The following is a 23,277-nucleotide window of genomic DNA, read 5'->3' on the forward strand; positions in this document are numbered from 1 at the left end:
TATGTTGTGGGATTGTTAACCAATGTCATAAAACAACATGTGTACTACTGTTTCATGAGAAACTATTTGTTCTGTAAGCCTTCACCTGAAGTACAATTAAAAAAAAAAAGTTTTTAATTTTGATGAAGTCCAATGATCAATTTTTTCTTTTATTGCTTGTGCTTCGGTGTCATATTTAAGAATCCATGGTCAAATCCAAAGTCATGAAGATTAATTACTGTGTTTTCTTCTAAGTGTTTTCTGACTTTGGTTCTTATATTTAAGTTGTTGATCCATTTTGAGTTAATTTTTATATGTGGTATGAGGTAGGGGTCCAACTTCATTCTTTTGCATGTGAGTATCAAGTTTTCCCAGCACAAAAAATAAACTTTTTAACCGCAATTTTCCTGATTGGCCTTCCTGCCTTCTCTCTTCTTGGTTCTAATCTGTCTTGCATAGCACCCTCTAAGTCATTTTCCTAAAAGACCACATTCATTGTACAGGAGCTCGGTGGTTCTTAGTGATGGTCACAGCCCCAGTGCTGCTACCAGCACTCATTGACCTCTTGGTGTGTGCCAGCCACTGTGTAAGGCTATGGAGCCCTGGACAAGTCATTGCACCTCTCTGTCCCTCAGTTTACTGATCTGTAAGTGGTACATGTCTCACAGAGATATTTTGAGGATTAATGCCTGTAAATCACTTCAAATAGTTCCTGGGATGAGTAGTAAATGCTTAATTAATGTTAACTCTCACTCATCAAATATTTATTGGGCACTTTCTCTATGCCAAGTACAATATATGGGAGCTATTGAGCAAGCAGAATATCCTCATGTTGCTCACAGTCAAGTGTGCAAGAGACACAAACATGTCAATTTGAGAGGACGGGACATTTATTTCTTTTTTGTATCTCGCCTGCAGTTAGTATGTAAGTTCCGTGAGAGCAGGCATTTTGTGTCCATTGTTCACAGCTGTATCCCCAGTGGCTAGGAGGAACCTGGCCTTTGGTAAATGTTTGCTGAGTGAATGAATAAAGTACTGTTTTAGCTGAACTTGAAAGCTGAGGTGTTCATGGAGTGAAGTTGGGGAGTTGGGAGAGAATGACTCGGTGCAGTGATCCTGCTTCAGGTCCAGGCAGACCTGGTATGAATTGCAGCTCTGCAGAGGCCAGCTGAGTGACCTTGGAGAGGTTACTCTCATCTCTGGGCCTGTTTCATCATCTCTAAAATGGGAACAAATAGCACTTTCCACATGGGCATGTCATAAGGATTGGAGAGAGTGCACATGAGGCACCCAGCATAGCCCTTGTCACATAGGAAGCAGTCACTAAATATGTTTTCATTTCCCTCCCCATTCTTTGTGTCACTTAGCATCTCCTATTGTTGAAGAAAGATGATGAGATTGTGATGGTTCTTAATAATATCTAGCCAGAAATGCTGGAACCCTTTTCCCTGAGATCCCCACAGGAGATACATACATGGAGAGAGTGCAAAGCCAGCAAAGAGGCAATTTATTATTAGCTGGGATTTTGCCCCAAATCTCATAGGAGAGCTCATGAGGCCAGAGATACACCCCTCAGGGCACTCCTTTCTTCTATACTAGGTAGATCTAAGGAAATGTAAACTCCAACTGAAATGTGCCTGGGCTCCTATAAGGCCAACATATTAAGGAAGCCAAAATGGGACCACAAGAGCCATAAGGAGAGAGAGAACACTTCCCTGTGTGCCTGGAGTGGAGCTGGCCCAGGCCACTCAGCCCCAGCCTTCTCTGGAGAAGAGCATGCGATCTGGACCTAGCAGCTTCCTGGAAGAAGAGATAACGGGAGAGAAAAAAAAGATGGCAGGCATGACTTTTAACTCCTGGTCAAGCTCCACCCATTGAGACCAGGCCAATTAGCGTCTTGGAATCAACCAACCAGATCAGTTCTCCCGCCTCCCAGAGGTTGAGTACAGGAGTGAGGGAAGCCCTGAGCTCCCCCTACAGGCCAATTGTTTTCTTTTTAGATGGGGCTGAGCTATCATTCAACTTTAAGGTGAATGTTCAAGGGGCACAGGGGAAGTGTTTTATGGCATAGGGCATAAGGACTGTTTCTAGGAGCCTGATGTATTACATTTCTTCTCATTGTCCAGGGATGGAGACAGAGCTGGTTAAGCGGCCAATTGGGAAGCCTTGCATTCTTACTTTGTGATTTCTGAGCCGTACTGTTAGCACCCTTGAGCAGGACAAGTGGGTGCTGAGGTCCTTCTGCATGTTGAAACCACTGCGAGGTCCTGCTGGCCAGAGCAGACCCAGCATCTCAAACTTGGCCATCCAGAGCTCTGCAAAGGCCAGTAATCTATCTGCCTGGCTGCATAGAAGTGGAATATTGTGATGGAAACCTTGTAGCCCATTAAGAAGATACAGGCCTACAAAAGCCCTCCATGAGTGAGGACTTTTTAGTTAGGCTTATTGAGAGATCATTTTCATACAGTCAATTCACCACTGTTGATGGATAGAACATTCCTGTCACCCTGAAAAGTTCCCATGGTCTTCCACTTTGCAGTCAACCCCTTTCTCCAACCCCAGCCCCTGGCAGCCATTGATCTGATTTCTGTCCCTGTAGTTTTGCCTTTTCTAGGACGTCATACAAATGGAATCATACAGCATATAGTCCTTGAGTTTGACTTCTTTTCCTTAGCATAATTCTTTTGAGATTCATGAATGTTGTTGTGTATATCTATAGTACACTCTTTTATTGCTGAGAAGTGTTCCATTGTGTGGATGTACCACTGTTTGTTTATCCATTAGCCCACTGAAGGACATTTGGATTGGTTTCAGTTTTTGGCTATTACAACTAAGGCAGCTATAAACCTTTATGTACAGGTTTTTGTACAGACATATGTTTTCATTTCACTTGGGTAAATACCTAGGGATGGGATTGCCGGGTCATATATGGTAAGTGTATTTTAACTTTATAAGAAACTGTCAAACTGTTTTCCACAGTGACTGTCCCATTTTGCAGTCCCCCAGCAATGAATGAGCGTTCCACTTGGGCTGTATCCTTGTCAGCATTTGGTGTTGTCAGTCTTAATTTAATTTTTTTTTTTTAAGCATTTCTAGTAAGTATAAGGATTACTTTTAAACTTGGAAAATATCCATGTCCTTAGAAGAAACATTCATCACTTTCATAGTCCATAAAGTAAGGTCTACTTATTGTGTCCGTTCATTTGCTTACTTGTTCATTTTTTTGTGTCTGCTACTATCGTATTCTCTTTGCTACTATCATATAAGTGTCAAGAAGGCACCTGCACCGAGGACAGTGCCTAACACATAGTATATATGCTCAGTGAGTACATGTGAACAGATCAGTGAGTGAGGGAAGATGTGATAGAACGCAGCAAGGCCTTTGGCATCCAGTTGGCCCTGGTTTGAAACTAAGGCCCATGTGCTTAACTTCTGCAATGTACTCCTTAGCAGAGAAGGCAACTTTTGGGCTGAGTTGGGAAAAAGAAGGAATTTTGTTGTCAAGCAATGGAGGAAAGAGCATCTCTTGAAGAGGAAAGAGAATTGCAGAGGCAAAAGGTCATGAAGGGTATGGCATGCTGGGGGGATGAGCAACGAGTTCTGTATGGTGAGAAAGAACGTGGTATGTGTGGGTGGGCATAGTTGGAGATCACACTGAGGAGATAGCAATAATAATATAAAATATTATACTACTTACCATGTGCCACATGGTTCTGAGATCTTTATTGTTGTTGTTAGTTGCTGTACAGTGGGCTCCAATTCATGGCGATACCATGTACAAGAGAACAAAACATTGCCTGGCCCTCCCCATCTTCATGATTGCTGACATGCTCACGTCCACTTTTGCAGCCACTGGATATATTGAGTGCCTTCCAACCCAGGGGGCTCATGTTCTAGCACTACATCAGGCAGTGTTCTGTTGTGACCCATAGGGTTTTCACTGGCCAGTTTTCAGAAGTAGATCACCAGGTCTTTCTTCCTAGTCTGTCTAAGTCTGGAAGCTCCACTGAAATCTGTTCACCATGGGTGACCCTGCTGGTATTTGAGATACTGGTGGCATAGCTTCCAGCATCGTAGTAACACACAAGCCAGCACAGTATAACAAACTGACAGATGGGTGATGGTCTACATCTTTACATACATTAATTCATTTATTTTTCCCAACAGCCCTGTAAGTTTAGCACTATCATTATCTCCATTTTACAGACAGGGAAGCTGAAGCATAGAGAAGTTGAACAACTTGCCCAAAGTCATATAACTAAGAAGTCAAGTCATAGAGTAGAGCTAGGATTTGAACCTAGGCAGTTTACACTCTAAAGTCTGTACCTTTAGCCAATGCATTAAAACATTGCCACGTTATGACAGGGCATGTGTATTAGTTAAAGAACAGTCTATGCTGCTGTAATAAAAAGCCCCAAATTATATTGACTTAAATAAGATGAGTTGGTTTTCTCTCAGATGTCAGTCCAAAGGGACAAAGTTCGAGGGTGGTAGGGTGGTAGGGTGGCTTTGTCCTCCTAAACACATGATTCCAGCCTTGAGTCCAAGGCAGTCCCTTCAGTTCTTACCATCTTCCAGCCCGTGGGAAGGTGGGGAAGAGCAAGGGGAGCTTATTGGCCAGACTGCAATCACATGGCTATGCCCTGCTGCAAGGGAGGCTGGGAAACGTGGTCTCAAATTGAGTGGTCATGCTAAAATTCAAGGGTTCTCTTATTAAAGGGAAGAGTGGATATCAGTGGACAACTGGCAGTCTGTGCCACAGCTTACAATCAGTGGATGTTGAACTTTATTCTGTAAGTGGCAAGGAACTGACAAGTGTCTCTAAGCAGGGATATGTCATGCCCAAATTTGAGTTTTAGATCATTCTGGAAACTTGCTGAGAGGATAGAAGTGAGAGAAATAGGAGCAAGGAGGCCTGTGTAATAGATTTGCCTATCACTTTTGCTCTTTCTGGAGTCTTTGCTACAGGCAGGAGCCAGTAGGTTGGGTTCTCAGGTGGTTCCAGATGGAAGTAAGTTGTGGCACAGACTGCTAGTTGTCCACCAATATCCACTCTTCCCTTTAATAAGATAACCCTTGAGTTTTAGCACAGAGCATAGCCGCCCAACTAGAGGCCACATTTCCCAGATTCCCTTGCAGCTTGGTCTGACCATGTGATTGTGTGAGTGTGTGTTGGAGTTAGAATGGGAACAGTCAGCTTTCTTGGCCATTCATTCACTGAATCACTATTTATCAAGCACAGCATCTGAGCACAGGCCTCCAGTGATGGTATGATGAATGCGGGGGGCCGACTTTGGTTCTTTGTGTGTTCTCCAGCGACACTCAATGCAGTATGAACCTTGGCATGTAACACCAGTGCTGGTCTCTCTGTTTCTCTTGGCTGTAGGACCCCCGGAGCAAACACAAATTTAAGATCCACACCTACTCCAGTCCCACGTTTTGTGACCACTGTGGGTCCCTGCTGTATGGGCTCATCCACCAAGGGATGAAATGCGACAGTAAGTACATACCCCTGATCTCAGGCTACTTCCTCATGGTTTGGGGTCCGTGTCTGCACCAATTCTCCCAAGTCCTGGGTGGGCTGGTGTACCAGTTATCTATTGGTCCAGAACAATCCTTCCCCACCGCCATGCGTAGGGGCTTAAAAGCATCATCTATTTATTAGCTCATGATTCTGCAAGGCAGTCCTTGGGCTGGGCTCAGCTGTCGTGAGTTGGGCTTGCTCATGCATATATGGTGGGTTAGTGGGTTGACTGGGGCCTGGCTGGCTTCCCTCATGCATCTGAAGGATGGCTTTCTGTCATCTGGGTGATGGAGATGACTCGGCCACGTGTCCTTCGTCCTCAGCAGGCTAGGTCTGGGCTTGTTCCCATGGAGTGAGTAGGGTTCCAAGTTCTTCTAGAGGGCACATCTCATGAGAAGCAGTTTTGAAGTGTTTGCTTGTGTTACGTTTGCTCCTGTCCCACTGGTCAAAGCAAGTCACATGGCGAGGGTCACAGTCCCTGTGGGAGGGGATGCCCGTGGGTGTGAATACAGGGAGCAGGAACAATTGGGGGCCCTTCCTGCGGCCTGACCACTGTTGCTTTAAACATTGGTATGTAGGACTGATGCATTGGTGCATGGAGAAGGTCTGCCTCCCCGCAGGGCCCACAAGTCTTTGCTGGAATAGGGGAGAGTGATTCTCTGGCCAGGGCTGGCTAGGAAGGGCAAGCGGGGGAAAGACTCCTTTTCATTATGCAAAGGACTGGGTGCCCTGAGGAGCGAGAAGCTGCAAAGGGACAGGGAGGCTCCATGTGTTGGTGGCTCCAGAGGCCTTTTGACCTGAAGCAGGCTGAGGCCCAGAGGACAGAGGGAGAAACCCACAGGGGCAGAGAGTGAAGAGCAAGAGTATGGACTGGGCTGCAAGAGAGAGAGAAACACACACTCGAGCATGGACAGAGTGACACACAAAGACAGGTGCAGGGGGACAGACACATATGTATCTAGGCCCAGGGAGCAATGGAGAGTGAAAGCTACCGAGGTGCTCAGCTCAAGAGAGAGACTCAGACAGACAGACAGTGTGACTGGAAGCGACACGGAGTGATGTCTGCATGCAGGCTTATGCAGGGATACAGAGATGAAGGGAGGCCAAAGAAAGACACAGAAACGCACAACTAGGGAGGCCGAGACAGCAGCTCAGAGAGACCCAGAGGGACCCCGAGACTGAGTCAGAGAGAGAGACAGAGAGGACCAGAGATGGGACAAGACACACAGGGACAGAGAGATACGGAGAGAGTCCCCAGCTAGACACCTGTGACACAGGCAGGGAGAGAAGCTGAGCTGATGCCTCTGCCTGCAAGATGCTGTCACCTCCCACCACACAGAGGGCCCAAGGGTGGGGACGATGCCCTAGCCACAAAGCCAGGGTGGGCTGGTGGGTGGGAGCTGGGCTGACGCAGTGTCCTGAGCTGGCTGCTAAGGGTCCAGGGACTCTCTCTTCCGCTCCCGCTGTCCTTCTCTCCCTATAACGCATTTCTAGTTTTTGTAATTTGCCTGAAGTGGGAATTTGCCCTCTGGTGCCTCCTAGAGCTTGAGTGGGCTGAAAAGGAGCCCCCTCAGCACCCACTGCTGCGGGGAAGCCACGCTCCCAACTCCTGGGAAATCCCCTGAAATGTAGTCCCCAGGGGGTGATTCAGCCTCTCTCCCTGGTTCTCAAACCGGAACGAGGGTCCCCTAGGGTGCTCACCCTCCTGGGGCAGGTGCCATTCTAGAACATGTCAGGGAAATCAACCAACACATTGAACAAACTCAGATACATTGCAGAGGAGTGTGCGAGTAATTGTATAGTTTCCATATAATACAGGAGACTTCAACACATTAGGTCTCAAACTGGTGGACTGGGGGCCAAATTCAGTTTACAGACATAGTTTTGTGGCCTCCCCTGGGTTTAACTTTGTTGTTGTTATTGTAATCATTTGTGGTGGGTACTGTGGGGCCCTACCAGATTCCCCACACTTGGTTTCCCAGCTTCTATGGAGTCCCAGCTTCACCCTTCATTGAGAATTACCCTTGGCTTCAGAGAACTGCCTTGCCCAAGGTGAGACTCCACCCAGAGGTGGTTCATGGCCAGTGATTGGCTGATGCATGGGACAAAGGCCCAGCCTCTTGACTCCATTTGGGACAACTCTGGAGGGTCATCCCTGCCCTGAAGTCCCAATTCCATCACCTCAGTTGCACCCATATGTGGGGCCAGCATCTCCCTCTGCCCAGCCCTGCCTCCCTCACTGCCTTCAAGTGTAGCTCCCAAGAGCTCTCCCCAAACCTGCCCCTACCTCCCAGCCCCAGAGCCTATTTCCAGGGAACCCAGTTTGAGATTATTAGCTGTGAATATTTAAAAATCAGGAGATGTCACCCAAAAATCTGGATTCTTGCTTACCTTAAAAAATGGGAAACCTTGGCACCTTTGGCACCCATGCCTGCGTGGCTGGAGCTGGGTGGCTGCTCCTCAGCTGGCCCAACATTTTCCTGTGCGCAGTGAAGTGGGTGACTCTGGCTTCTGAACACTGAGTGCGGGATGACTGCTTCAGGCTACACCCTTAGCCTCCAGGAAGGACAGATTCATTCTCCTTTGTCCATCAGGGTTTGGGGGTAAGAGTTGGAGAAGCCCTCACCCTCCCAAGGAAACCCTGGTATGGCAAGTTAGTCCCAGCCAGGCTTGTAGGTCTCAGCTGCCTTGCCTGGGGGAATGGGAAGGGCCCAGCTGGCCCCTGGGTGGGGGCAGATACCGCGACACCCAGCCTGCCGACCTGAGCCTCTCTCCCCTCACAGCTTGCATGATGAATGTCCACAAGCGCTGTGTGATGAACGTCCCCAGCCTGTGCGGCACGGACCACACGGAGCGCCGCGGACGCATCTACATCCAGGCCCACATCGAGAGGGAAGTCCTCACTGTCGTTGGTAGGTGGTCTGGGGCTCCTATGCCAGCTCCACTGGTTCCTGACCCTGCTTGACTGGTGTGTTTGAGGAAGGGCTGGTGGAGGGATGGGCGGCCTGCCTGCCCCATTGTCCAGAGAGGTTGGCGCAGAGGGCTGGGAGGGGCGGGACACTGCCTTCAACCCTCCCTCCCCATTATTTTCTACATCTAGGGCTGACCTCAGCTCAGAGATGGGGCACCTGAGTCCCCTGTACTTCTGCTTTTGGCAGACACCACCCCCCCGCCTTTCTCTCAGTGTCTTTGGAGTTTGTGGTTCCATTTCTTTCATTAAGAGAGAGGATGCTTGGTCCTTCTTTTTCCGCATTGGGGAGGTGGGGTAGAATCTTAACGATACATGTCAGATGTGGGATAGTGTTCCTATCTTCGAGAGGAGTGGGGGGTGTGGTGTGCAATGTGGGACTTTCCATTTTATTTCAAGTATTCTTTCTTTAACCTGATGGCGACCTTACTGGTCCTTGTTACATTATTCACTACGTTTTTTTGCATGTCTGAAATATTTCATTCTAATGAGAAAGAGGGGCCATACAGCGGGCTAGATAGGGGCAGTGGAACCGGGGAGAAGGCGGCAGATGTCTAGCCCCATTTAACTGAGCGCTCAGAGACCACTTGGCTTCTAACACGTGACGCTTAAGCAAAATTGGAATTCGACGTCACTGGACTGGTAAGTACTTAGCCACAAAGCCACAACGAAACCAAAACCAAGCTGCACAAGAATGAAACCAGAACTTGGAAGGAATTCTCTCCCAAAGGTTTAGGACGCAAACTGCTATTGACTGAATGACAAATTCATGGAAACAAGTGTTTATGAACTGGTAGTTTAGGATGTTGATCATGGAGGAGATTGATTTTCTAAGAATTGGTGTTTTCTGGGGCCTGGAATGGTCCAGTAGCTCTAATGTGCTGTGAGGGTCTTTACCTACACCGTAAGAAAAGTTTAAGTATATTCCTGTAAAATATAATTTCTGTTTTAAACGGAGGTTCGTGAGGCCTGGTGAGCATTCTGTTGAATTGCTTTTTCCTCCAGAGGAAGGCTAGCGGCTGTCTCTCTCCCAGTGGGATGCTGGGGGGCCCAGGGGAGAAGCCTATAGTCACTGCAGTTTCCAAAAATCCACCCGTTTCCCACTAAAGTCTAAGCTTCCTGGTGCTGGAGGAGCAAAAATGATACTTTTCTGCCTCCTAGTGGCATTCTTTAGGAACTACACCAGTTTAAAAATGTTCCTGGGGGCAGCCCGTGTTTATGGAACTCATTGGTGCACAGTGTTCAAATCCTTACCTGTTATTTCTTACAGTCCTCACAAGAACCTTATGAAATATCTGTTCTTATTCTCATCTTCTAACGAAGAGATTGAGGCTCTGAGAAGTTACTTCCCCAAGCTCACACCATTAGTTAATAATAAAACAAACCCGTTGCAGTCGAGTTGATTCCGACTCATAGCAACCCTGTAGGACAGAGTAGAACTGCCCCATAGAGTTTCCAAGGAAAGCCTGGTGGATTTGAACTGCTGACCTTTTGGTTAGCAGCCATAGCTCTTAACCACTACAAATAAAACAATAGCAAACATTTATTGAAGTTTTTTTTTTCTTTAATGTGTTAGTCATTGTGCAAAGTAGTTACAGGCAGTGTCTTGTTCACATTTTTCAACAACTCCAATGAAATAAATATTATTATCATTCTACCCATCAGAAAGGGAGTCCCTGGGTGGTGCAAATGGTTAACGCACTTGGCTGCTAAATTAAAGGTTGGAGATTTGAATCCACGCAGATGTGTCTAGAAAGACCTGGTGATCTGCTTTAGAAAAATCAGCCATTGCAAACCCCATGGAGCACAGTTCTACTCCCAACACACATGGGTCATTAGGAGTTGGAATTGATTCAACAGCAACTGGTTTACCCATCAGGAAACAGGCTTAGAGAGTAACACACTTGGTCACTTAAGTCTGTTTGACTCTTAAGTGCTATACTTTGTTATTTCGGGGTTTAGCTTAGTTTCTCCCTCCCTCTATTTATTACCCTTGTGGTTTAACTAGAGTACTTCTATGGACATTCCCTGGGGAGCTTTTGTTTCCATGTGGTGATACAGCGTCCCTTCAGGTCCAAGGTAAAGTCTTTCCTCTTTATCACAGATATGCTCTAGCCCTTGACCTTCTTGATCACAGGCTGCTGGTTCTTAGGCAATAACCAGTATACAACTATGAATAGAAGGGGAAGGGGGAAGTTGGCGCTCCCTTAAAGTTAAGGCAGAATATCTGCATGCTTAAGTTGGAATTGACAAAACGGCACACAACAACAACAGGGTTTTGATAGGAGCCCTGGTGGCGCTATGGTTGAGTGCTTGGCTGTTAACTGAAAGGTTGGCAGTTCAAGTCCAGCAGCCACTCCTCAGGAGAAAAGACCTGGTGATCTGCTCCCATAAAGATTCCAAAAAACCCACTGCCGTCTAGTCGACTGCGACTCATAGTGACCCTATAGGACAGAGTAGAACTACCCCATGGGGCTTCTAAGGTTGTAATCTTTATGGAAGCCTATTGCCACATCTTTCTCCTGATGAGCAACTGGTGGGTTCGACCTTTTGGTTAGTAGCTGAGTGCTTAACCATTGTGCCATCAGGACTCCTTAGGGTGTTTAGTCCAAAACCTAAAAACTCATTGCTGTAGAGTTGATTCCGACTCATAGCGACCCTATAGGACAGAGTAGAACTGCCCCATAGGGTTTCCAAGGCTGTAAATCTTTATGGAGAAACAGACTGCCACATCTTTCTCCTATGGAGCGGCTGGTGCATTTGAATCGCCAACCACCGACTTTTCTGTTCGTAACTGAGTGCTTTAACAACTGTGCCACCAGCTTCTTTCTGTAAAGATTACAGCCTAGGAAACCCGATGGGGCAGTCCTGCTTTGTCATATAGGGTTGCTATGAGTTGGAATTGAGTCAACAGCACACAACAACAACAGAGTTTTGATAGAAAGCAAACCAGTTGCCATCAAGTTGACTCCAACTCATGGAAACCCCATGTGTCAGAGTAGAACCGTGCTCCATAGAGTTTTCAATGACTGAGTTTTTGGAAGTAGATCATCAGGACTTTCTTTCAAGGTGCCTCTGGGTGGTCTTGAACCTCCAACCTTTTAGTTAGCTGCCAAGCGTGTTAATCGTTTGCACCACACAGGAACTCCTAGGGTTTTGATAGCAGTAATAAGATTTGTTTCTGTTGATGTTGTTGTTAGGCACCATCGAGTTGGTTCCGACTCATGGTGACCCGATGTACAATGGAACGAAACACTGCCCATTCCTGCACCATCCTCACCATTGTTGCTATGTTTGAGCCCATTGTTGCAGCCACTGTGTCAGTCCATCTCGTTGAGAGTTGCCGTCTTTTTCGCTGACCCTCTACTTTACCAAACATGATGTCTTTAATAAATAAGTGTCGTTAATAAAATAACTACCAGCGTTTTAGTGGCACTTTGTCGTTTGCGAAGTGTGTTAACATTGGGTCATCTGATGGAGGTAGTGTTGCTGCCATCATACGGAAGGGGAATAAGAGTCAGTGAGGCTAAACTTCCCAGTATACATGCAGCACCGGATGAGCACCTGGGCCTCCTGACACCACGTCACGGTGCCATGCCGTATTGCCCCTTCTCCATGCTGGGCACAGTCAGGACTCAGCAGGGACTTGCTGATTGATGATTGCTTGAAAATACAAGAACCCTGGTGCTTTGGCTAGGTTCTCAGTAACAAAGCCTGAGATGAGGATTTTTGTTCATGTGACTTATTGGTTTAGATTCATTTATTTCTCTCAGGAGAAGGAGAATGAGGTTAGCAGGGTAGCACAGGGGAAGAGCTAAGTGAGATTATTGTCTCTATTGAGGACTGGCTTTATCCGGATCCTGGAGGGCAGTCATGGACCATGCATTGCAGCACAGAGGCAGGCCCACCTGAACCAAGGGGACTGGTCTCTTGTTCTCCAGGTCAGTCAGTCCTCCTGCAGGCTGCTGGGGTGGGGGGTAGGAGGGTGCTTCCCCATCTTAGGCTAGGTGGTTCCTATGTGGCTGAGGGCAATTATCTAGGCAAGGAGGCAACCGGGGGTGGGTGCCCCAGGCTGGAACCAGCCGCATCTACTGTGTCTGGGCATCCCACTGATCTCCCAGGCATCCTTCCAGTCTCATGATTGGGACTCCAGGTTCCTCCCCCTTGAACTTGGCCAGACTGATCAGAGAGGGGAGAGAGAGCTAAAGATTGTCTGGGGCCCTACCTGGCAGCATCAGGCCAGAAGTGGCCTTGCAGTGTTTGTTGAATGCCTCACTTCATCCATTATTTTTTTTGTGTGTGTGCCAATCTGTTATTTCACTAAAAGGTGACCCTGGGATAGTTTCGGTTCAAGGTTTAGGGAGTATATCAGGGTGACAGTCTCAGGGAGTTCTCTAGTCTCAACTAGTTCAATAAGCATAGGCTTTTTAAGAATTTGAGTTCCGTTCTGCATTTTTCTCCCATTCTATCAGGGTCTGTCTGTTGTGGCCCTGACCAGAACGGTTGGTAGTGGTTGCTGGGCACCATCTAGTTCTTCTGGTCTCAGGGTAGATGAGGCCATAGCACCTCACTTCATCCAGACTGTAGAGGTATGTGCAGTGTTAGGGCTTTCCACCTACCAGCCCAGACACTCTGCCGTTAGCTCTGAATGTCGCATGTTCTTTGGAAATCCCAGCATCTGGAGAGGCCACTGGGCTTCTGGTGTTTCTGAAAATCCAGTGGTTTCCTGATCTCTCTTGGCTACTGAAATCCAAGCCTTGTATCTACTCTCAGGGTTCTTGTAGGTTAAGATCTGATCATTCCTTCTCCTCTTAAAAACTCATCAGCTCTAACATGGTGGTCGCATTCTCTTTCTTTTAAGACTGCATCTTCTCCAAGCTGTCACCCACCATAGGACATTTGCATATTCTGTTCCTTCTGCCTGAAATGTTTGTCTTTGCTGACTTCTTTGAGGAGTCTACCTGGGTGGCTCAAATGGTTAAGTGTTTGACTATGACCTGAAAGGTTGGCAATTCAAACCCACGCAGAGGCAGCTCAGAAGACAGGCCTGTTGACCTGCTCCCATAAGGATTACAGCCTTAGAAACCCTATGGAGCAGTTCTACTCTGCACACATGGGGTTGCCATGAGTCAAAATCAACTTGACAGCAACTAACAACAACTTCTTTGCGCAGTTAACTCTTTCTTTCTCTAGATCTTAGCTCATTTTCACTATCAGGGAAGCTTCGCCTAATCCCCCTGAGGAAGACAAACAAAAAACCAAGCCAATTGCTATAGAGTCAATTCTGACTCATGGCGACCCTGTGTGTGTCAGAGTAGAACTGTGTTCCATTGGGTTTTCAGTGCTTGATTTTTCAAAAGTAAAAATCAAGCTTTTTTTCTGAAGTTACTCTGGGTAGACTCAATCCTCCAGCCTTTTGGTTAGTAGCCAAGCATGCACTAACCATTTGTACTACCCAGGGACTCCCCCAAGGAGGATACACCCCTTATTATAGGCTCAGATAGTATCCTGAACTTGAACTTGTGATAGTAGCAGTTTTGTTGGTTTGATTAGTGTCTGTGTGTCCCATTAGGAGGGAGGTAAGCTCCAGGAGGGCAGGCAGGACTGTGTCTGCTTTGGCTCACCACTCTCTCCCTAGCACCTACAATGGTAGGCATCACTAAGTATTTGGGGGAATCGATGGAAGTATATATGAATGAGAATACCCCTAGAGGATCCTGATAGATACAAAGCCTTCAAAGATGGTCCCCAAATCAGTACCTTCTGAAATCAGGAGCTGAACTTTAGCAGATAATTCAACTCACACCATTATTCTTATAGGAAGGAGACCACACAGATAATCTTAAGGATGAGAACCAAGGTCAACAGCAAGACCATAGTGGGACTGTGACACGCCTTTGGACCCATGGCCACCCTTGCTCCCTGGACAATGTAGAAACAGAGAGTAGTGGGACTTACGGAATCACAGGAAACCATATGGACACCCTGATTCCCATTGGCATAATGGCAGCAGGAAATACAGTGTCAGAAGCCCAGAGCAAAGTGTTAAAATTCTCCTGAAGTTTATAAAGCCCATATCCATCTACATTAACAGTATCTTATTCAGCCGCCTTTCAATTCAGTATCCTCCTATCTCCATAACAACTGATATCCATTGTCTATATTCCATCTATGGCTACCAAAACCAAACCACACCCATTATCATCAAGTCGACTCCAACTCATAGCGACCCTATAGGACAGAGTAGAACTGCCCCATAGAGTTTCCAAGGAGTGACTGACTGGTAGATTCAAACTGCCGACCTTTTGGTTACAGCCAAATGCTTAACCACTGTACCACCAGGGTTCCTTTACATCTACAGTCATATCCAAATTCTTGACCATATCCATATCCATGATTATCTCCTAAAAGTTGGAGCTGTTCTTAAGAAGCAGATGTTCCTCTTTGGGGCTCCCATTCAAAATTCTTACCACTGCACTGTGCTTTACAGAACTTTTCTTAGATGAAAACATCTCCCAGGCAGACTTAGGTTAGTCCTAATATTGTAGTATTTAAATCCTTCCCAAGATCTGACATCCACATATCAAAAGAAGAAGAGTACCAAAGAGAAATAAATCCTTGATAGCCTATTGGGAAAAGTTGACAGTCATATCTAACTATACACTAGATTCCAAAAGAGGTTTAAAAAGCACTCTCAGGGAAAAGAAACTAATATTGAAGGCTCAAAGAAGAACGATTGGAAAGCAGAGGTTTTGGCTCTCAAAGTGACTCCAACAAGGGAGAAAGAGTAGGAGAAAATCTAAGAGGGCCCTTCAGCTGGATAGTCCATTTGAATGTCCTCCTTCTAAAGTCTGTAAGTGCAACAAGACCGGAAGAGCAGAGGGCAGGCCTGGGCATGTGCTGTACCTGAAGTGTGAAGTGGGAGGTTGGGGGTAATTTGGAGTGATTAGATGTTTGCAGTGTGAGAAAAGAGGCATGTCATATGTAGGAAGGTGGGATGAGATCTAGGTGTTCATTCATTTATTCAGGAAGGGCTCAAGCACCAGGCTGAATCCAGTGATGAATGAGATCTAGTCTCTGCCCTCAAGGATCTCACAATCCAGAGAGTAAGACAGACACAGATAATTCTATTGCAATGTGGCAAGTAGTGTGATAGCACCACAGGAGCACACAGAAGGGGCACCTGAGGCTTCTTGGAGGAAGACATGGCTGTGTTGAGTCTCAGATGAGGAGTATCCAGATGGGACAAGCTTTGTGTCATAGTAAGCAAGAAAAATAATACTAATTATGTTTATTGAGCACTTACTACATGCCAGGTGCTTTCTAAAGATTAACTAGTTGATCTTCACAACAATCCCCAGGTATTATTATAACCCCCATTATGAGAGAACTGAGGTGCAGAGGTAATTGAGTAACTTGCCAGAAATCATACAGCTAGTCAAGTTGGGTCTAGGCTTTGAGACCCAGCAGTCTAGTTCCACAGCCCACAGTCTGGCCATGATGATGTATTACCAGCAGAGGGAATAGAGTATGCAAACGCATAGGGACCAGAAGTAACAAGAGGTCCGTAGGGGACTTAGCTTTTGAGTGTAGCTCCCCTTGCCTGTGTATCTGGATATAAGGTTCTCTAGAATTTATTCATTCATGATCCAGGCATTTATGAATATATTCATTCGACATTATGTATTGAGTTTCTGTTTGTCAAGCATATTCTACACCCGTGGAGTAGAGTAGGGTCAAGACAAGGTCTCTTTGCTGGGATGAATCCCACAAGCTGGGCTCTTGCCAGTGCCCTGGAACCCTCGGAATCTTCTCTCATCTGTCTTCCTTTTATTAGCCCTGGAGAATTTCCTTCTTGTCAAGTTAAAATTCACCACCTTTCAAGCTTCTTCAAGACATGCTGTATCCACAAATCCCTTCATAAATGTGGTCTCCTTTTTAAACCTTCTAAGGGGTTGGGCATTTGGAACATAAAGCCAGAACAATCTGAAAGCTTTTTCTACATTTTGCCCTGCCACATACTCTCTGAAGGAGAAAGAAGGGGAGGAAAAGGGAAAAAATAATGAAGAAAAATCCAGTTGGATTAATATTACTAGAAAATATTATCTAGCCTTGCATTGTATGCCAGTCACCATGAGTTAGAATTCACTCAACGGCAACCAACAGCAAGGTGATCATAAACACACCAGAATTTCATTGTGGTGGTTCCCTAGAAGCCCATTAGGGGGGCAGTCTCTGCCTTCAAAGCTATTCCCCCTTCCAAAGGCTCTCTTTCAAGAGATGCCCAGATTTCACAGAACAGAGTAAAACCACAGCACCATCCTTGTCCATGAAGGAAGGCACAGCAGAGAACAGCTAACCCCAGACCATCACTGAACAGCTGAGTCACTAAGGTCCAGAGAGACGACATCTCTTCTCAAGGCCATACATCACGGAGTGGGGGATAGGACCCAGTGAAAGTACGTGTAACAAAACAGACACAACTCAACAATTTCTACATGTACAACTCAAGGGCGTTGATTACATTCTTCAAGTTGTGCAAACATTCGTGCTATCCTCTACCAAATCATTCCACCATCATTAACATAACCTCAAGGCACTTTTGAAATTTTTGAAGAAAAAAGAAAAAAACCAGAAAAATAGCTAAACAGGAAAAACAAATCTAAATAAACATTCCCACTGACAGCAGCAGTAAAAATGAAATCGGTAATGCCAGTGAGCGGGTGTTGCTTTGAGGAGGACAGTTGGGTGGTTCTCAGCATGGGCAAAGCGGGGCCCAGGCCTTGTCTAGATGTTTTTGAGTTTTCACTGTCACTAGCGGCCATCTTGGAGCTGGACCTGCTCCGTGAGCTTCGTGGCGTTTGCCATTTGTTGCCTTCTTGCCCGGCAGGCCCTCACTAATATCCCCAGTGCCCCCTCTGTAGGTTAAGTTCTTTGACTTAAAAAACACTTCAGACACTCCGATGCCTTCTATCCTTTTCCCATCGTGTGACCTTCCCAAGTCCATAGTCTCAGTTGGAAGAGGTACGTACACGTTCAACCTCTGGGATGAAATCACGGCCAACCCCAGCTACTCTAAGCATCTTCTGGGGACCAGTAGCATTGGCATTAACTGGAAGCTTGTAAGAAATGCAGAATCTCAGGCTCCTCTCCTGACCTGCTGAATCAGAATCTACGTTTTAACACAACCCCCAGGTGATTTGTGTGCACTTTAAAATCCCAGAAACCCTGCTGCGGATAATCCCGATGAAAAAGGAAGAGAGCGGCGTTTCCACCAGGGGGCAGGCTTTAGCCGCGCACTGCTCTGCCTGGAGGCCACAGGTGGCCATGCCTGGAGAGGGCGGGGCCGGCTTTGGTGCCTGCAGTTCAGCCCCGTGCTGGTATTTCCGTTTCATCAGTTGTCAAGCTTTGGTGTCACCTTTCGTTGGTGGCCTGAGCTGGCTGCGTGCCCTGAAAGAGACCTCATGGTTACATGAGCCCCTCGCTTGAGCCATTCCTGGAAAGGACTCAGAGCCTTTCTTCCCCTGCTCCCCCTACCACCCAGAGGACGAAGGTGTATGTACCTCTAGGTCGGCTTTCCAGTCACTAGCCTCTGGCCTGCCTTTTCCGTTGATTTGCTGCAGGTCTAGACTAATTGTAGGCCAGCAGGACCCCTGGTGGTACAGTGGTTAAATCAGCTGCTAACTGAAAGATCGGCGGTTTGAACCCACCAGCTGCTCCACAGGAGAAAGATGTGGCAGTCTGCTTCCCTAAAGATTACAGTCTTGGAAGCTCTATGGGGCCGGTCTACCCTGTCCTCCAGGGTCGCTAGGAGTTGGAATTAACTCGATGGCGATGGGCTTGGGCAGAGTCTATAACTGGGGCATTGGTGGCTCAGTGATAGCCTTCTCGCCTCCCGTGTGAGAGACCCGGGTTTGATTGTCTGGTCAGTGCACCTCATGCGCCATCAACACTGTCAGTCGGGGCTTGTGTGTTGCTCTGATGTTGACCAGGTTTCAGTGGCACTTCCAGACTAAGGCAGACTAGGAAGAAAGGCCTGGTGATCTACTTCCAAAAATCAGTTCATGAAAGCCCTATGGATCACAACGGTAAGGTCTGCAACTGATTATGAGGATGGTGCAGGACCAGCAGCATTTCGTTCCATTGTGCTGGGGTCCCCATGAGTCAGGAGCTGATTCAGTGGCAGCAGCAACATTGTCTGTAATTACAGAGGCTGAGCATGGCCTTTGGTGTCAGGCCTGGGTTTGAATTCTGGCTCCCCCACTTCTTCAACAAATATATGTTGGGTATCTCCTGTGCACCAGGCACCACTTCCAGTCGTGAACGAGATAGACAAGGTCCCTGCCCTTGTGGCCCCTGTGTTCTTTCTAATGATGGGAGATGAACAGTAAGCAAATAAACATATTCAAATAGTGATACAGGCTCTACGGAAAATAAAATAAAGCAAAGTGATGTGATAGAGGGTGACCGGAGGCCTATGGGTGATCGGCTGAGATGATGGCTTTGAGTTGAGACCTGAATGATGAGCAGAAGGGAGCCAGCTCCTTGAAAGTCGAGGGGAAGAACATTTCAGGCAGAGGGAACAGCCCAGGCAAAGGCCCTGAGTGAGGAGTGAGGTCAGCTTGTATATTACAGGAGCTGGCAGAAAGTAGGTGTGGCTGGAGCCTAGTGATGTGGCAGAGGGAGAGGAGATGGGGCTGGAGGGTGGATAGAGGATGTTGGGGGTCATGTAGGCCATGTAAACCCCAGGGTGAGTTTGGGTTTCATTCTAAGTGCAAGGGGATTTAGATCCCAGGAGTATCTGAGGAGGTATCATACAAGGCCCCATAATCATCCTAGGAGTGCAGTCTTATTTTTCTCATCATACAAGGGAGGAAACCAAACCTTAAATAATTTGAACACCTACTCCAGTCACCTAGTCAGTGGAAGAGGCAGGATTTGCACCCAGGGTCCGTCTGTCAGATTCCAACATATCAGGGCATATATTGGAAAGATATGGCGTAAGGTTATGAAAGTATGAGAATGTAAGAGAAACCCGGCATGCCAGGGGAGAGAGTAGGAGATGGTTCACTGTTGTCAATTCTTGTGGTCCTGTTCTGTAGTGGTTTGGGTGCACAGTACATCCAGAATAGTTTAGCAACAAGGTCTTGGAAAAGACCTGTTCATCTTTTGCCTGTTGCCTCAGTACTGTAAGGTCAGATTCTTTTGTGTGGTTGGTGTTTAGATAAAGGAGGGAGCACTATGGGCTGGGGAGCCCTGGTGGCATAGTGGTTAAGAGCTCGGCTACTAACCAAAAGGTCAGCAGTTTGAATCCACCAGCCACTGCTTGGAAACCCGATGGGGCAGTTCTACTCTGTCCTGTAGAGTTGCTATAAGTCGGAACCGACTCGATGGCTGTGGGTTTGGTTTTTGTTTAGTATGAGCTGGAGACATCCTGGATAGCTCCCTGGAGGAGGCAGGATGGGTATAAGATAGAAGGGTGAAGGAAGAGAGAAGGGCCGGTAGCTAACACTTAGTGAGTGTTCACCAGGTGCTGTGCTGGGTGCTTTGGGGAAGAGAAGGCTGTGTGACGTGGTTCCAGCTCTTGAGCCATCTCTCAGTCTGGTTGGGGTTATACTACTCATACCAGTGCTACCACCACCACCACCACCACCAACAGTACGTATGGCTTTAGCTCAGTCATCTCATGTAATTCTCACATCAACCCTATGAGATATTATTCCTGTTATCTGCATTTTACAGATGAGGAGACTGAGGCACAGAGAGGGAGGTTAAATAACTTACCCAAGTCACACAGCTGGGAAGAGGTGGAGTTTGGATTTGAACCTAAGTATTTGGTTCCAGAGAATTATGCTGTTGAACACCATCAAAAGACAGTGATAGAAGGGTGGTGGTGGGATGCTGGATAACATTCGCAGCAGCTGCCTTTTCTAAAATCCTTCCCGTGTGCTGACCGTGTGCTGTGAACTCCACAAGCATTCTGTTATTCAGCGCTCATAACAACCTTAGCAGCTAGTGCAGTTCTTCTGCCCCTTCTACGGAAGAGGAAACATAGGATCAAGACTTGGCTGCCTTTTATTAATGAGACTTCGCTTCATAGGGCTCCGTTTTGCCAACACTCCCTGCCAGCCCGTTTTGCTCCTTTGGTGAGCCTCTGTTCGCTGGACTGTGAGGTTGAAGATCCCCAACTTGGCCACTCACTCTCAGATGAGAATCCACTCCTCCATATTCGTCTTTTGTTTTGTAGAAAGGCAGACTTCGTTGGCTAATACCTACCAAAGAGGTTGGCTTAATTCCTAGGCTGTGAGAGGTAGCCAGAGGGAGAAGGCCTTCTCTCTAAACCTTACTGTGATCAGGCTAGGGGATGGGTTACTTGGTGCCCAGAATCTCCCTGCTTGGAAGGGAAGGATACCTGGGTAACCCAGGAGTGGGCAGGTCTTTGGTTGCTTTGACTGCTCTTGAGCCTCCCCTTCTTCCTGCTTCTTAGAAGCTGTGGCCTGACACAAGTTACTTATCCTGTGTGTCTCAGCATCCTCATCTAAAAGTGGCGATGCTAAGAGTACCCACCTCCTTGGGTTGTTGAGAGAATTCCATGGATATATGGAATTCTCTCATTTAGGAGAAGTATTAGGAGTGCCACATGTATTTGCTGTTATTCTGGTTGGCGTGGTTAACCCAACCGTTTCTGAGTTTTATGCCTGATTTTTGCTTGTTAACCAAATTTGGATTTTTTTTTTTATTTCATCGTAAAGTGGCTATGTCAAGATGTGGTTTCTGGGAGATGAGTCCATTCCCCTGGAGCCCCCGCCTACAGTGGGCAGGCAGAGAGGGCCCTGGTCAGAGGCACCCCCTAATAAATGTTCGATCTTGTTATTTCTGCATTATCCCCTTGGCACAGCATATCCTGGAACACTTACAATGCCTAAGCCAAGTCTTTTATGAGGGAGCAAAGTATTTGGGGCTCTTCATGATGGCCATACTGCTGTACCTGAAATGGCTTGCGAGGTGGTATCTGCACAGCTGAAGTAGCCAGGGGACCTGGTTTCTCCTCCAATTATATACTCAGCCCACATTTACTGTCTATTATATGCTGGGTGCTGTAAGGGAACCATCTTATGGAATTCTCACCTCAAACCTTGAAGTTTGATCCCCATGTTTCAGGTGAAGAAACTACACTTTGGAGAGATTAAGGAACTTGGTCAGAGTCACATGGTTATTAAGGGCAGATCTAGAATTCAAACCCTGGTCTTATGATTCCGGGTCCCTCGCTCTGAGCCACTCCCTGTCCTGCCGCCTTCCCTGAGTACTCTGGGAAGCTCGAGCTGGTGGGGTGGAGGAAATGCAGAGGTGACAGGGAGAGGCAGATAATACAGTTCACAGCAGTATCTTGAGAAAGCGTTCTCACTTACAAATAAAGATGCTCACGGGGTGTTCAGGTTACACTGGAGAACATCAGGTATGAAGTGGTTTGAACACAGGGGCAGGACAGGTTTTCATGACAGATTCCACTTCCAACCTTAGCATCCTGGACTTTGCACCTTGCAGGACCCTTGCGTTGGTCAGGGAATCTGAGCCACTGTGCCTATCACGGAAGGAGAGATTTACTGTAGGAATTAGACTTCATGCAAAGGTGGAGAAGCTGGAGGTGGGAAGGTCTGGAAGGCTAAGTCATAGCATAAAGAAAGAGCAATGGCTCAGGTGGGTGAGGTGGACTTGGTAGGGAATCCGAGAAGCCAAGCTCATCAAGTTGTCAGAGAGGGCCAGCAAAAGGGGAGCTGTGGAAGCTGCTGCCTCTCTCTTGTGCCTCAGTGGGTGTGTGTGGCCAAGCATCTGTCGGTCAGCAGGGGCAGTGGTCAGGAAGACGAGGCTGCTGCTGAGTGGAGGAGAGTGGGAATAGTCGGGGGCCTGCCGGGCACACTGCATCTGCCTGTTGTCATATCTGACCACGATGGCCTTTCAAAAGTCACGGCCTGCTTCATTTTGCAGTCCAGACCTGGCACATGTCCCTCTTTTGGCCAACACTGACTTGGACCCACACAGGGAAGGGAGTCTGGGAGAAGACAGTCCCCAGCTTAGCCAAACTGCCGTGGCACATCCAGCACAGGCACGTGGGGTGTTTGGCTCAGCCCGGCCTCAGGTCCCTGACTTTCCCACCCAGGTGCTCCTGGCGGCAGAGGAGGCTGAGGGCTCGCATGCACGTGGCTGCAGACTCATCACCACAGAACGTCTGTAGAGCCTCTGTTTGTGCTTTTAAAATCCATGCCCAGTTTGCATTTTTGTCAGTGATAAAGCCGTGCTAGCTCTAATATAATAATAATAATAATAATAATAATATAATGCACAGTTGAGTAAAGTACGGCCTCCAGCTAGAGGGTCTTCCATCTCCCCTGACTTCACACCCCTTGGCGCAGTGCTGGTACACACCTCTGGGGATACATCTTCTCTGACTTGAAGATCAAGGTCTTTTGCTCATAGTCTGTGCATGAGCATGTTCAAGTAGCAAGAGACTCACTGCCTCGCACGATCTGATTGTTAGAAATCTGAACATCACAAGTAAGAGTAAAGTCCTCCTTCCTCCCAATCCCAGCCCCCTCCCTCAAGACAACTCATGTCTGTAAGTTTGATGTGAATCTTTCCAGGCGTTTTCCATTCCTTTTATATACAGTATATGTTATATATATATATTTACTTTTATAGTATATATTAATTTAGATATTATATATTCATCCATTTTCTACAGATAGAAAATGAATATTATGCATATAATACACCAGTACAGAATATGTAATATTATTTTTTATTTTTT

At 46.9% G+C, this 23,277-nt stretch overlaps 1 protein-coding gene across 3 annotated transcripts in view; it reads left to right on the plus strand.

Annotated features, from left to right (window-relative positions):
- PRKCB (protein kinase C beta) overlaps positions 1-23,277 on the plus strand; it is a 396,410-nt gene that overhangs the window by 195,573 nt on the left and 177,560 nt on the right. For all 3 annotated transcript variants that reach the window (XM_004373342.2, XM_004373341.3, XM_023728531.1), the window contains 2 exons: positions 5,366-5,477; positions 8,287-8,415. In XM_004373342.2, coding sequence (XP_004373399.1) covers positions 5,366-5,477; positions 8,287-8,415 — 241 coding nt within the window. The remainder of the gene's footprint in view (positions 1-5,365; positions 5,478-8,286; positions 8,416-23,277) is intronic.

This window comes from Trichechus manatus, unplaced genomic scaffold (genome assembly GCF_000243295.1).
Source record: "Trichechus manatus latirostris isolate Lorelei unplaced genomic scaffold, TriManLat1.0 scaffold00024, whole genome shotgun sequence".
NCBI classification, from domain to species: domain Eukaryota; kingdom Metazoa; phylum Chordata; class Mammalia; order Sirenia; family Trichechidae; genus Trichechus; species Trichechus manatus.